Raw genomic sequence first — 15393 nt, 5'->3', positions numbered from 1 at the left:
TGTCCGAGGCACTCTGAAGTTTACATGCATTTTTCCATTCATTATCTCCCATGACGATTTGAGCAAGCCTTGGGAACAAGGCAACTCAGAACACAGGCTTCGATCAGGGACCCCGTGGGAGGTCAAGCAGGTGGGGCTGTGAGGGTCTAAGAAGGAGATACTGGTAGCAAGAGGGTACTGGGGAGTCCCCACAGCCCAGGCATGGGGAGGCTGAGCCTCAACCAGGCATCAGGCCCCTCAGCCTCAACCTCCAGGAAGCAGCCCCCACATCGTTAAAAGTTTGGAATAGCATCCCACTTTCCGTCTTTACCTGGAGGCAAAGGAATGAACTAGAAGACCTAACTGACCTCTCTTCTGACCTGTGTCCTGGGTGTAAGATGACTGGAATACAGCACCTTTGCATGAAAAGGGGGTTGTGAACTGCTTTCCATGTGATTATGAACGATTCAGATTCTTTTTTAAAGGGGAAAATAATTAACCATTCCCAAAATAGCTGCCTTCACGGAGGTAACTCATATGTAGTGAAACAGAATTTTCCAACCAGTCCTACTTAGTTCACTGTTCCTTCCTTCCTTCATTCATTGAACATTCTTTGCCTGATCCCCTTTCAGACAAAGCTTACATACAGGTGATAAGTGCATAGAATGAATACTGTTCGGGAGAGGGGACCATAACTCCGGTAGAGAAAGGGCATGGGGAAAATTCCAGAAGATGAGGATTGAGCTGTAATCCAGAAGTGGCTAGGGAGAAGAGAGAAGGGTGTTTCAGGCTGAACACATGGCACAGGCAAAGGAGACGTTCCAGAAACCCTCTGGGTACCCATATTGGCAGGACCCAGCCGGGGCCTCACCCCAGCTACTTCCTAGAACTGAGGCCACTGGCACTTCCTGATAAGGTGTCATGATTTCCCTCCTTCCCCTCCAAGTGTTGGCTCCCCAATTTGTGGGGACTTTATTAAAAACACACAGTTAATGGCTAGGAAAGAGGAGGCATTTTTAACCTTCTCTCTCCCCACCCTGAGCCCCCACTCCAGCTGGAATGTAGCCATCAAAATAAACATTAAATGCAAAATGCCAGAGCTGAGTTATTACTTGTGAGGGTGCTGGGAGAAAAATTTATAGCAACATTACAGTGTTTTGTTAGAAATCTCTTAATGTACCAAAATGGGAAGGTGTGTGTGTTTTTTATTAAAATGTTACACTCTATAAATCCGATCTGCAGGAAGGACACAGGTGGCGACCCAGGGACTCAGCTGAGGAAACTGTCACTTCTATCTTTGGGGCCTGTCCTGTTCCCTGGCTCTGGGAATAGCCTCTCCCCAGCCCTGGTCTCTCTCCGCCTCCTCCACACCCCTCTCCTTTCCTGAAGAAGTGCTAGCTATTCCCTCACCCATTCTGCCCCCCAGGGGGAGAAGCCACGAAGGGGTGTAAAGATCTTTGTGAGACTTCCCTCAGGGTCTGACTAAAAGTTGCAATTTTCTTAAAAGGCCTCTCTGAGCAGTAGAGCCCCTACAGGGTCCTTGTGAAGTTTGTCTGACAGGGTGAAATTTCCTGTTGCTCCTTTTTCACAAATTTAGATTCTGGCTGATGCTGCATTTTTCAAGGACTTCTTTGTAAAAAGGCAACCCGTTTCTGTCTCTAGTCTTCTGTTCTGGAATGTCCTTCCTCAAAAGGGTAGATGATATCACAGGAGCAGAATGGTGGGTTCATTTTCCTCTTTTAACCACATGTGGGCGTGTCCTTCCTTAAAGAGATCTGTGGCCACCGGGAATGACGGCTTTTCTCTCTACCTTTCTAAAAGCGACATCCAAGGAATCCTTTGTGATATTAAGTCAGACTTTGGGAGCCCCTAAGTCGTATGTGGAATTGGATGTATACACCTGTACTGGGTTGAATGGTAGACCCCCAAAAATACATTTCCAAGTCGTAACCCCCAGTACCTGTGAATGTAACCTTATTTGGAAAAAAAGAATATTTACAGTTTAATTAAGTAAAGGATCTCAAGACGAGATAATCCTGGATTCTCCAGGTGGGCCCTAAATCCAATGACAAGTGTCCTTGTAAGAGACAGGAGAAAAGACACCCAGAAAAAGGTCATGTGAAGACCAAGGCAGAGATAGGAGTCATGAAGCCACAAAGCCTGGAGCCACCAGGACCTGGAAAGGCAAGGACCTTCCTGGAGCACGGCTCCACTAACCCCTGGATTTCAGACCTTTGGCCTCCAGAGCTGTGAGAAATAAATTTCTGTTCTTATGAGCCACTAAGTTTTCAGTCATTTGTTATAACAGCCCTATAAAATTGCCCTGTTTCCCTGAAAATAAGTCCTAGCCAGACAAGCAGCTCTAATGCGTCTTTTGGAGCAAAAATTAATATAAGATCTGGTATTATACATTATATTATATCATATCATATCATATTATATACCCAGTCTTATAGTAAAATAAGCCCGGGTCCTATATTAATTTTTGCTCCAAAAGACGCATTAGAGCTGATGGTCCAGCTCGGTCTTATTTTGGGGGAGACACGGTAATAAAGCACCTGTCTGCATCTTCCAGAAAAAATCTTCAGCTTTAATCAGATTATTAGTGAAGTGAGCCCCGAAAGTGGTTAAAAGCCACTGATATAAATGTTTGTGTGAAATTACATGTGCAGAGCCCTCACTCCTGTATGATAAGAATAATACCTGTAATTTCGAGGTGCAGGCCCGTCAAAGACCATCTCCCTGGGCCTGGCTCTCCAGCAACTTGCCCCACCATCCCCCCTCCCTGCTCTTATACACACTGATTCCTGGGTTCTGAATTCCCCTTATTTCCACCTCCTTGGCTCCCTAGTCATCTGAGGTCAATTTTGCAAATCATTTGGGAAATTGAGCTCTTTTTAAAGGCATTGAAAAGATGAGCTGAAAGGTCATGGAATCCTGGGGTCTAACTTGTCTGCCTGCGCAGGGCTCAGTTCTGAAGACAGAGCTGAAAAAGGAAAATAGGTCCTTTTGGGATAATGAAAATGTGTTGGAACTAGACAGAAGTGGTGGTTGTACAACATTAAGAACATACTAAGTGCCACTGACTTGTTTTCTTTAAAATGGCAAATTTTGCATTTCGTGGATTTCACCTTTAAAAAAAGGAAAATAGGCATCAATTGCTATTCTAGGTGCAATAATTAGCAAAGCTCATTGTAGTCCCTACCTTCATCCTCAAGAAATTTAAAACTTGTCGGTTGGTTTGGCAGGGGTCATGGCGAGACCAGTGAATTATTTCAAAGGAGACAAATCCTGAAAGGAGGCGACTGGCCACACTTGGGGGCTCAGGGGCCGTCCAAGCGCCAGTCACATGGCCTGAGGACCCCGGTGGGGATGAGGGACTCGGGAAACTTGGCGACAGGTAATCTGAAGCCGATAGACAGGTCAGTGTGGCGAGAACTGCATGTTCCTCCAGCCCCCGCAAAGCCTGCACTGTCCCAAATACGTGTAAGGAGGGGCGTGAATGAACGGAGCACCTATGTGTGTGATCTCTAATCCTCACAACTTCCCTAAGAGATAGACATAATCACCACCACTTCACAGATGAGGACACCGAGGCACAGAGAGGAGGAAGACGTGCCTAAGAGAACACAACTGCCGCTGGAGATTAGCACCCCTGCTTTGCCGGGCTCTAGAGAGCACGCGTTTTCAACCACTCCTGGAAAACCTCGATTGGACCTGTAAACGAATTCAATTTTGCAAAAGCAGCTAGGAGTCTCTGCGCTCCCGGGGATGGCTGAGCAACTGGAGGAGACTGGCTGAGAGCGGAAGTTCAGTCCGAGACCCCACAGCGCATTACTGCGCAGAGGCTGCGATAACACAGGCGCCGGGTCCTATCCACCTCCAGCTCTGCAGGGGTTGCATTTCCCTGGGTGTTTCTGGCGGGTGGCTCCTCTTCGTAAACTGGCCCTGCCTCCTTCAGCACTTGCGTGAGGACCGAGGGAGGGTGCATTGCGCGATCAGCAGAGGTGCGCGAGGGCCCTGCACTGGCATCCAATAAATGCAGCGAAGGCTCCACCTTCCAGAGAGACCCGCAGCCCGGTTCCTGGGGTTTTGCCTCTGACCCTCGGTGGTGGCCCAGCCTGGAGCAAGGCGATAGATTTGGTTGTTTCTTTTATCTAATCAGCTGCCTTTTTGGTTTTTCAAGCCGATTCGCTGCGGTCTGGGGACGCGCCTTAGGCTCCCCCAAGGGTTAGGGGTTGAGGAACCGCGCGGCTGCGCTGCGCTTCCGCCTTTGGCACGGCAGTCAAGGCCCCTGCTTCCCCCACCTCCACTCCTGGGCCTGCGGCCCACAGGTCGACTCTGGGAGAAGTGTCCCCAGTCTGGCCGCAGCTGTCCGCTCTGGACCGGGTTCTGGGTGTGCTGGGGGAGTGTGGCGAGGCCAGCTGTGTGCCCACAGGTCCCAAGCAGGGAAGGAAAGGTGAGTTAGAGAGGAAGAGAGTAGAGGTCGGCACACCGGCATCCTCAGATACGACAGGCCGGATGGAGGGGCTGGGAAGACTGACAGGCAGGTAGAAAGACATGGAGGCAATGGAATTATAAACACCACCACCACTTACTAAGCACCTATTATGTGCCAGGAACTGTGCCAAGCGCTGTTTGTAGCTGTCTCCCCTTCTATCTCCAGAGTCTAGGTTACTCAAGAACACCTCTCCTGCATTCCCTTCCTCCCTACTCTCCACTTAACCTCCCTCCTCTCCGCCCTGCTCCCTGCCAATCACACGCCTCGGGATTATTAGGATCGGAATGTGCCATCCGGCTGCCTCCTAAAACAGGTGCGAGGGCCGGACCTCTCCCTCCCGAGGCAGGCAGCAGGCCGCAGCGGTGGGGGTGCAGGCAGGGATGCTAATGCCAGACCCCGCCCCCGACCGTGAGGTCCCTGAGTACCGTGGCTCCCGCGACAAAGATACCAGACCTGCCCTCTGGCTCGCAGTGTGACTTTGGACGAAGGGCGTCGCCTCTGTGGGTTCCATTTCCCTGACAGTAAAAGAGGAACGCGGACTCTACTCCACAGGGCAGTAGTGAGCTTTCCAAGAGAATCAAGGGACGTGAAGGCGCTGGGGCTTAAAGTGCTGGGTGGGGTGGAGCCAGAAGCTGGAGGGCAGCAGGAATCTCCTCCCCTAAGACCTCCCTCTCGCCACCCACGCACATAACACACACACCATCTCCTGCCTGCACCAGCTGAGAGGAAGGGCAGACCAGCAGGTGGGAGCTCCAAATTCCTTTGGCCTTTTCATTCCTGAGGCTTTGAAAAGACCCTGACTCCGGGAGGAGCTGTGGTCAGAGGAGCGAAGGATGAAAATGACCCATTTTCCAAAGGTCGAAGGGCAAGAACTCCAACTGGTCAGTTTTGGTTCTGTAAGGCTGGGCTATGATGTTCAAACAGCAGTCTCTGAGCTGGAAAGGAGGTCATTATTGCTGTTGCTAGAAAATACCTTCAGTGAGCATGATCTCATTTAATCCTTGCAGCTATCCTATCAAGTAGGGACTTAGTATCCCCATTTTACAGAAAAGGAAACTGAGGCCCATGAAGGAAATCTCTTTGCCCACATTACACAGCCAAAAAGTGGCAGAACTGGGATTCAAACTTGAATCTAAAGCTGGGCTGTTGCCCGCTAATAGAATTCCTATCTGGGCATTTTGCTGCTGCCTCCTTCCAGTGCCCCTTTACCAGCCCCAGAGGTCTCCCCACTGTCACAGACAGACCCCCCCCAACCCAGCTCTGCCTCTGAGAGAATCCAGAAGCCCCCTCCCACCATCCATGAGGACAACACTGGAGGGAGGATTGGAATGGGAATCAACACAGCTGCCACCGGCTGCCCACAAACTCTTGGGGCTGGGGAAGGGGGCAAGTGGACACATGAAACCTTAGAGAAGAGCATGATGAGCCACGCTCTCCCCAGTGATGGGAGCAGAGTAAGGCAAGGGCTCTGAAGGAGTGTGGATGTGTCAGTGGGCTCTGGGGAGTGGAGGAAAGGAGATGAGTGGGGAAAGGATGGGAAAGTGGGGGCTGCGCTCCAGGCTCACCAGCAGGAGAGAATCAGGAAGACAGCCCTTCCCTGCCCCATAGAAGCCTGCCTCCTTACCTCTCTACAGCTCCAGCTTGTGTTTCTGGGTGTGAGATGGAAAGACCACCCCTTACTCAATAGCAGTGCCACCGACCTGAAAGAGACCCTCTAGCCTGTCAGTTGGGTGTGACAGCCTCTCCGTTGCGGAGCGAAAGGTGCCTGGGAGAAAAGGGATGAAGTCCACTCTGGGGGAACAGAGAGCACTTTGAGGAGAGGCCTGTTCTCCCCCAAGGGGCCAGCTCTGCCCCAGACCAGTTGAGTGTAACCTTCAGGGGTTTAGGGGCTCCTCTGAGACTCTGGGAAGTTTTGAACCCTCTCCCCGGAGATAGGCACATGCGGACACCCAGTGTGAGGAGGTCCTCACTGCCTCTGACCAGCAACACTCCTTTCCCTCCATTACTGAAGCCTTCCGTCTTCCCAGGGGAGAAGTGGCTGGAAAGTTCCTACATACTGCCCTGGAACTAAGACTGAGCAAGGGCAGGTCCTCCCCCATTTCTGCCCAGGAGGTGCCTCCGGACCCCTATACAAGTGAGGTGGTGTGTTTTGGCCTCCATCTTCCCACAGTCAATCTTTTCCAACCACATTTTAAAGTCTTAGAGGAGCTGCTTCCAGGAGACAAGGGACAGGGCAGAAAACAAGAAGGAACGGGGGCTTCATTCCAAACCCCTGACTGGGGGGTTGGCTAATGGCGTTTGGTAATTATCCATGGATTTAAATTATCTGTGCTCTCCTGAGCTGTAAGGGATATTCAAGGGGGGCACCGGCTTGGACCTCAGAGGAGGACTTCTGGTCCCAACAACTTCCTCCCCGATCTAGGATTAAAGTGGTCGCAGGGCAGAGTGGACACCTAATCTCCCGAGCTTTCGAGCCGGATTTTCCACGGGGCTCTCCAGGCCCCCGCCCTGGGAGCTCTTTCCCCGCCCTTGAGAAGGGAAGGAGGGCAACGAACTAGGCTCGGTGGTGCGACTGGCCTGCGCCTTCGGACCAGAACCCCAGCCCCGCGCGCAAAAGTACCAGGAGGTAGATCCCCAAAGCGCCTCAGGGGTGGAGGTGAGGGCGGAGGCAAAGATGTGCCTTACTGCGGGAGCGAGCGGCGGGGTGCGTCATTTTTAAAAACCACACCATTCATTCCTCTTTGTACATCATTGATTCTCAAGACCAGTGTGTGGGCGACTAGAACTCCCTAGAGCGCCTCGATTGCCCGGCACTAGGGAGTTTGCGCTATTCGCAGGCGAATGAAGACGTGTGCCTGAGCGCAGACTTCCTTTCGACCTCCTGGCTACCCCGCCTTATGACACACAGAATGGTAGACGGGAAGGTGGATGCCCTCCAAGACCTCTCCCAGCCAGGGGCCGACGGGGGCCGGGGCTCCGGAAAAGACTAAGCACCTACACTCGGGGTACAGGTCTGGTTGTGAGGTGCGGGCCGTGGGCCAGGAGGAAGGGCGGGCGACACAGCCTCCCGGGCCCCTGCTAGGCAACTCTGGACCCAGTCCCCGGCCCTCTGGCGAGATCCTCCCGCGGGGCTCAAAGTACCTAAGCGGTTGGACCGCACCAGCCAGGTCCTGCGCCCACACTTGCCGCGGCCCTGGAGCCCCTGGAGAATTTCGGTAGGGCAATGTCTCCCTCCCTGTGTCCCCCACCGGGGGTGTGGCCAGCCCTAGCGTCGTGCGGACGCTAGAGCCGGGCGCCGGGAGGTGCCGCCGCGTCCTCCAGCCGAGTGGACTGGGGCAGGGTATGGAAGGGTGGGTGTGGGTGGCGTGCGCTGGCGCCGACCTCGTGGTCTGGTGGCCTCGTCCTCCATCCCTCGGAGGGCACGGTGGGTCTGTGAGTGTGGCCGGGACTGGCGAGCTTCTGAGTCCGTGGCCCGACTTGTCGCTGGGGTGCCCGAGCGCCTAGGGCACTGGAGAAGTGCAAGCTTCTCCACGTGCCCTTCGGGCCGTAAGGCATTTGGAACCTTTCAACTCGCTGGTCCCCAGAGATCTCTGAGAACCAGCCTTGGTTGTAGAGACAGGTCTCTGAGGACGCGCAGTGGTTGAGAGCGTGGGTTCTGATGTCAAATCACTTGAGTTCGAATCCCAAATCCTCAGATTTGCTATGTAACCATAAACAATTGCTTCACTTCTTTGTGGTTCGATTTTTTAATCATTGTAAAATGATAGGGCTACTGAGAGACCGGCAAATGTATCAGTGTGCAAGAGCTGACTTGCAACTGTTGTCCGGTGCGCGATTGCTAATATGTTATGTCCAGAGTGTACGGTTTGGGCACCGGGCTCTGAGGGGCAGGGGGGTTCCTGCACAACATTCCTGCCCCACCTCCATTTATATCTTGACTCTTCCTGCCCCCTCTGCAGTTGTCCAAAGTGTCCTTTGAGCATGCCCAAATTTCTCAGCAGTCTTTGTTGCCTCCTGGAATTTACAAAGCGGCAACTTGGATCCAAGTAGTACACACACTCGCTGAGGTGGGTACGGTCCCATTTTATCCACACGGGAAGTTGGGGCTTAGGGAGATCAGGTGAGGTCTCAGAGAAGATAAGTGGGTCTGCGGGGTGGAGCTGGAGTACCCTCAGCCCTGAGCTCCATTGTTTGTCCAAAAGGTGGGGGGAGAGAGTGCATTGGGGGGCAGGGGTGGAGGGAGCTTACACCCTAGAAGAGGGTTCTGAATCTGTCCTTCCCTTTGAAAGAAACCAGTATCTGTTTTGCCTTCCCCTCCATCCCAATCAGGGGCCTTCTAAGCAACTCAGTCCTACATCCCTGACCTCAAGAGCTGCAGCCCTAAGCCACGGGGACTGGAAAGTTAATCTCCAAACCTGAGACAATGCTCCTCCAATATTCATTCGTTCATTCATTCATTTATCGGTTCATTCACTCCTTTAGTTATTCACTCAACGGATATTTACTGAGCAGTGCTGTGTGCCAAACACTGGACTTCCTACCTGGGAGACTTGCATTCTAGTAGGAAGACAGACACTAAATCAGCGTGGAAGATAATGTCAGATCAGGATAGATGCTGCAGAGGAAATGAACAGGCAGAAGGGACAGCGGTGGTGAGGGTGGTGAAGGAAGGCCTCCCGGAGGAGGTGACACTGAGCACTTGGCCTTGACAAAGAAAGATTTTTCTTCATCACGTGCCCTTCCCCAGCCCTGTGCAGAGCCCCCTGGAAGGAGAAAGCTGCTTCCTGGAGGGCTGAACTGTCGATGTGAAAGAGAGGTAGAAGGGGGCAGCCAAGAAGCTGCCTGTCAGGGGGTGGGGGTGCAGGAGTTGAAGCAGAAGGTCCTGCTGACCCACACCATTCCTGATCCTCAGAGAAGTAATCAGCAGTGCAAGCAAGGGCCAGGCGTATCAAGGGCGGGGGTGGGGGTGGGCGGGTGGGGGGTGGGGGGGGTGGGGGGGTGGGGGGGGTGGGGGGGTGGGCGTGGGCGGGTGGGGGGTGGAATTAGAGACCAACAGTAAACCAGGGGCAGCCTTAGCTTTGGGAGAAATCACCCACAGAGGCCAGAGCCAGAACCAAGCTTCAGTACCCTTGGTGTCACCAGAAGGCTTCAAGGGTTCCCTGCACCCTCCAGGAGGAAATGAGTGGGAGTGGCTTGGCTTTCTCTTATGGATGGATGGGCCAATGGACTGACAAATGATTGAACGCACATAGAAATAACCAGCTACGCTTATTGGCATTATCCTCAGAAAGGTGTGTTTGAAGGGACTTAGGAGTGCGAGTTGGTGGCGGGTTTTGTGAGGTACATGACATACCCAGAATGTTCTCACGTTGTTGCAGGCAAAGCCACAAGCACTTCCTCACTCACAGGCACACGCTCACGCTTTCTGAGTCCGACTCTAAGGTATAATGTAAAACCGGTAGAAGGCCCTCGCGCTGGTTCCAAGGACACAGGACCTCAGTGCACCAGGATGGATTCTGGATGAGGACATCAAATGCTGCTCCTGCGTGCTTGGTTTCAAATTCCAAGCCCCGGTGGCTGAAGCAGTAATTACACAGGTCATAACAGCATGGGATGGGTAGGTGGTGAGAGGCAGCACTCAAAAAAGGCTTCCTACTCACTGAGTGCAGACACTGCAGAGGTTACCCAGAATATTGTGTAAGTGCAGTTGTACCTGTCTTGGGGTCATTCCTCACCCCACACCACCCCGTGTTTCGCTTTACATAGTCTTCCCCTTGGGTCTAGGCCTGGAATTGGAAGTGGGAGAGGAGGAGGGGGTGCTGCCACAATCTCAGTGCTTGCAGGCAGCTTCTGGGCCCACGGGACCAGAGTAGCTTGCTGGCTTGGAACTCCTGGCAAAAATGCACCTCTAAGCCCCGGACCACAAGGCGTTTTCATGCATTCATTCGACACACATTTAATGAGTGCTCACATTGTGGCAAGCCCTGTGGTGACCAAGACAGGCCTGGCCCCTCCTCTCAGAGAACTCGCTGTTCTCCTGCAGCCTGGGAGAGGTCAGCATACTCTTAATTTTGTCACTTGATTCATGAAGAGGGAGAGGGAGAGCAACTCCTGTCCTCGGCTAGAGGACACCAAAGACATTGGGAACTGGTGCCTCACTGGGCAGTGGAAAGGACCCAGGGTCTGACCGCCCTGGTTTTAACATTTTATTCCACAAATATTTGTGGGACACAAATATTGTGAGGTTGACATGAACACCCACCCCAGAACCCAGATAACACAGACGTGGCCAATGGAAGCACCAAAGCAGACTGGGACAGGTGGGAAGGCTTTCTGGGGTAAGAGACTCTAGGCTGAACCCCAAATCATTAGAGAGACAAACGCACAGCGCTGAGATTAGGGGATTCAAAACTTGGCAGGTTCAAAGAACTGAAAGAAACTTCAGCTGGACAGGCGCTTTGGGGACGATGGCAGGCTCACCCACCTTTTGCTATCTGAGCTTGGAATATTAGTTGTTTCTTTGAGTTTCAGGCTACCCATTTGCGAAGTGGGCATGGTAAGACGAGCACCGCCAGATTGTTGGGGAGAAAGACCTATGGATGGCTTCGGGTTGGATAAACCCTCAATAAATATAAAGCCCTCACGAGGCTTAGGTCTGCGGGCCAGAAAGGCGCGGTCCTGATGGACGGCGGGGGAGGGGTTCAGGCCTGCGCACCCCCGGCCAGGGGTTGCGGAATATCTTTATTAACGAGCACTTCAAGGTAAGCCGCGATGGAAACCAGATGTGGGATCGCGCAGTCGGAGGCAGAGCTACGAGCAGAGATACCAAGGGAGTGGGGTGAGGGTGAGGATTAGCTCGGATGAGGTTGGGAGTAGAAGCACGACCCCCCAGATACTTTTTCTTTGGGAGAGCTTAGGTGCAGAAGATTGACTTCTGACCCGCACTCCTAGGTTCAGGGCACTCAGGCCCTTTCTCCTTTTACTTTGCCCCTTCACCTCTCACCCCAGTCCCAGACTCCCTTGAGGTTTGTCCTCCAACCGCGGACTTTGCCCTGCAGTTTATTGAGGGCTGCTCTAACCAGTCTCCTTCAAACTGAGTCATTCCGCAGTCAGAAACCGTTTGCTCGGTTCTTTGCGTTTTCTTTGTCGGCAACGTCATCCCAGGTGGGAGGAGGAACTACCGTTAGCATGGGGTCCAGGCGGGCGCTGCTACTTATGGGCTGTGTGACCTCGGCCAGGTGACTGCACCTCTCTGAGCCTCATCGGAAAATTAGGGACCCCAATCTTCACCACTCACGGTTGTTGTGAGGCGCAGTCGATAGTTAGCCGTGTGGAAGGGGCTCGACGAGCCATAAAAGTTATTTCTCCTTGCTGTGGAGGGTCCCAAGGGCCCTGAGGCGCGCGTCGTTGAGTGAAACCACAGCCCATCAAATCAGACATTAGAGACTGCCTCACCTCCACCCAGTAGTGAGCAGGTGACAGCGCGACCTTGGGGCGCGGCCAGCGGGTCTCCAAACTCTCAACTGGCCAGCCAGAAAATCCCCTGGGTTGGGCGCAGACCTGAGGAGTCCGCGTCTGGGTCCCGGGCTAGGAGGGGGAGGGAGGGGGCAGCGCTCTAAAGTTTCTGAAGACTGGCCCAGTCGAAGGATTCTCCCCGTGGTTGAATGAACTCAGGCCCATCCGCTCGCCTATCCAGCTGCCTTGCAGGGGAGGGAAATAGTTAACCAGACGTGAAAGTGGCCATACACAGGACGACTGCAGCGTGTGTGTGTTAATTTCATGGAGAAACAGAGAATAGGGAAGAGGGGCTGGAAACACAGAGGAAAAGGCACCCGTGGGGAGGCCCGCAGCTACACCGCCAAATTCGCGCGCAAGTGTGCAAACGACTCGCCTGCAGTTTAGGGCTAGTGGCCCTTCTGACTCCGAATGTCAAAACCTGTTAGGCTTTTTTTTCTCTTAAATCTGTTACGGAAGTTTTTTGCATGCCCCCCTCCCCTAGGCCAAAGCTGGGACCCGATGAGTCTCAGCCTAGCCTCGGGCGCCCTGAGGGTCCCAACGCCTCCCCGCCCAGCCTAGAATCGGAAAAGCCGCTGGGCGCCTCGGGGTCGAATCCTCTGCGAGCGGTTTAGTAGCATCTCCGTCGGAGAACGAAAAGAAGACGCAGGGAAATTGGAAGGAGAGGAGGGAGAGAGGAGGAGGGTGAGAAGGAAGGAGAGAGTCAGGAAAAAAAAATCACTCTCCTTTACCACCCCCCTCCCAAACCTTAAGAGGGTTTGAAAGATCTGGTCAACTTTCCGAAACATCTGAATCTTTTTACGGCCCTCGAGTCTTTCCCTGAGCCAGCTGTGGGGAAGGAGGGGGAGAGGAGAAGAGAGGAGAGGAGAGGAGAGGAGAGAGAGAGAGGAGAGAGGAGAGAGGAGAGAGAGAGAGACAGAGAGAGAGAGAGAGAGAGAGAGAGAGAGAGAGAGAGAGAGAGAGAGAGAGAGAGAGAGAGAGACCCGTGCAGGGAGGAGGGAGAGCGAGCGAGCAGGCCCTCGCGCAGCGCACAGCCACCGCCTCCTCGCCTCTCCAAACTCCCGGCCAAGGCGCGCGGTGGCGTCCTCGCGCTCTCGCTGGAGCCCCCGCCCGTCGCTCGCGCAAGCCAGGCATGAATGCTGAGACTTGCGTCTCTTACAGCGAGGCGCCGGCTGCTGCCATGGACGCCTACTACAGCCCGGTGTCGCAGAGTCGGGAGGGCTCGTCGCCTTTTAGGGCGTACGCCGGCGGCGATAAATTCGGCACAACTTTCCTGTCCGCCGCCACCAAAGGGCAGGGATTCGGAGACGCCAAGAGCCGGGCCCGCTACGGCGCAGGGCAGCAGGACCTGGCGGCACCTCTGGAGAGCGGCGCCGCAGCGCGGGGCTCCTTTAACAAGTTCCAGCCCCAGCCCCAGCCACCAGCCCCGCAGCCGCCGCAGCCGCAGTCACAGCCGCAGCCGCAGCCGCCGGCGCCGCAACAGCATCTCTACTTGCAGCGAGGCGCCTGCAAGACGCCCCCGGACGGCAGCCTCAAACTCCAGGAAGGCAGCGGCGGCCACAACGCGGCTTTGCAGGTCCCCTGCTACGGTGAGTGCACGTGCGGGTCCTTTGGGGCTGGGCCCCAGGGCCCGTGGCTTCGTCACCCCCAAAACCCATTAGGCTTGCGGGAGGCAGGAGTTCGGCTAGGGAGACGCGGGGCCGAGCAGGGAGTGACTCCGGATCGGAAAGTGGGCATCTACCGTCCCGAGGGGGAACTAAGGTATTCGTCCTGCCTCTTTCATATCTACCCCCGGCACAAGGCCGAAGGCGCGAAGCGTTCTGGCTATTACATTCGACCTGGAGTTGTTTCCACTGCACTTCGCCGTTTCCCCGACCACTCGTTTTGCGCTGACCGCGGGCGCTTTAAAGCGATGCTTCTTACCGGCTCCAGGCGTCCAGAGGGAACAGTTGCAGCGCAGCGCTGGGGCGCGGGGTTCCCAGCTGCGGAGGCCTCGCTCCCGGCCGGCTCGGAGGCTCCTCCAGCCTCGCCACAGGTGGGAGCGTCGCAGGTGCGGAGCCTAGCTGGGAGCCCCAAGCGCAGTCGGCAGAGCGCGCCCGGGATGTCGTGGAACGGGCACAACACGGACGCGGGTCCGGAGATGCCTGGGGCCGCGAAACACCCAAGTCTCGGGGACCCAAAGCGCGGCTTGCCGCTGGGAGGAGGGCCGGCCAGAGTTTCCGAGCGTTTTTCTGTTAGCGAGCCCGAGATGCTGGCCGACCTCGGAACAAAGGTTTAGGGCCGACCCCGCAGGGAGGCAGGAAGCCGCAAGTCTCCAGGCGGCCCAGTGCTGGGGGAAAAGGGAAGTTTCTAGGTCCTGATTTGGGCCTACAGGGAACCCGAGGCCCAAATGACCTCCAAGCCCCCTTGAACGCAGGCCTGGGCCCCCACAGTGCAACGACCATAGTGGAGGAGAGCGTCTCTCAAGGGCGGCCTGAGGCCAGGGCAGCTCAGGAGCCTCGGCCTTCTCTTCCCCAGAGTCAAGATTGGTGAGCCCCAAGGGTAGCGAGGGAAACCAGAAAGGGAGAGGAAAATCTCTGGACTTGAAGACCTAGGTACACAGTCTCCTCCTGAGGCCTTGGCCTTCAGGCAGGATCCTGGAGATGAGCTGGTGCAGATCCAGGCCTGATGGAGAGGTACCAGGCCCGGGACAGAGGTGGGACATGGGGGAGGCCTTGGCAGCTGGAATAACCTTAGGAAAACAGCCCATGGCAAGCACTTTCTTATACTCAAACTGGCTCTCCCACCGCCTCGGAATTAGTTGGAATTAGTTCGTTAGGTGGTTGTTGACACGCACATTCACACAATCATATGCCGTCTAGACTTGCATTCCACACACAAAGACACAAAAACAAAAACAAAACATCCTCTTCCTCATGAGCCAACAGAGTTACACATCAAGTATACTCACTCGTGGGGCCTAGCACATAGTCACACACTCCCAGACCCATGGGACTGGACTGAGAGCAGATTTAGAAAGATCCGGTGGCCTTTCCCGCTTCCTACACCTTTCCCCTCCACCTTCCTGTTAGAATGAGATCAGGCGCTTAGATCACAGACATTCGCTGCTCCACACAGGTGCTCCTTCCACACCAGGCAGTGGGGAGCTCTCACTCCTGCACACACATACACACACACACACACACACACACACACACACACACACACACTGGCCTGCCTCCTGGCCTCACCCAGGCCCCTCCTGTCCATGTCATTTGGGACTATTGGGTTAGAGCGAGTCACAAACTGGGGACCCATGGAGGTTCACTGTGCAAAGCCAGGGGACTCGTGTGTTTTCTCTCCCCCTGCACTGGATGTTCATGTTCTAAAGAAATTCACCACTGACACTTCTGAGGAGG

General features: G+C 54.5%; 1 protein-coding gene across 1 annotated transcript in view; it reads left to right on the top strand.

Moving 5' to 3' along the window:
• The first annotated feature begins 12947 nt into the window (after window positions 1-12947).
• Window positions 12948-15393, top strand: part of ALX4 (ALX homeobox 4) — a 46125-nt gene continuing 43679 nt past the window's right edge. The window contains exon 1 of the mRNA XM_019746387.3: window positions 12948-13584. Coding sequence (XP_019601946.1) covers window positions 13128-13584 — 457 coding nt within the window. The 5' untranslated portion in view covers window positions 12948-13127. The remainder of the gene's footprint in view (window positions 13585-15393) is intronic.

Source organism: Rhinolophus sinicus, chromosome 14 (genome assembly GCF_057876585.1).
Source record: "Rhinolophus sinicus isolate RSI-liver-muscle chromosome 14, RSI-T2T, whole genome shotgun sequence".
In the NCBI taxonomy this organism is placed as follows: Eukaryota; Metazoa; Chordata; class Mammalia; order Chiroptera; family Rhinolophidae; genus Rhinolophus; species Rhinolophus sinicus.
Note: the sequence above shows the minus strand (reverse complement) of the source record. Positions and strands in the feature narration are given on the sequence as shown.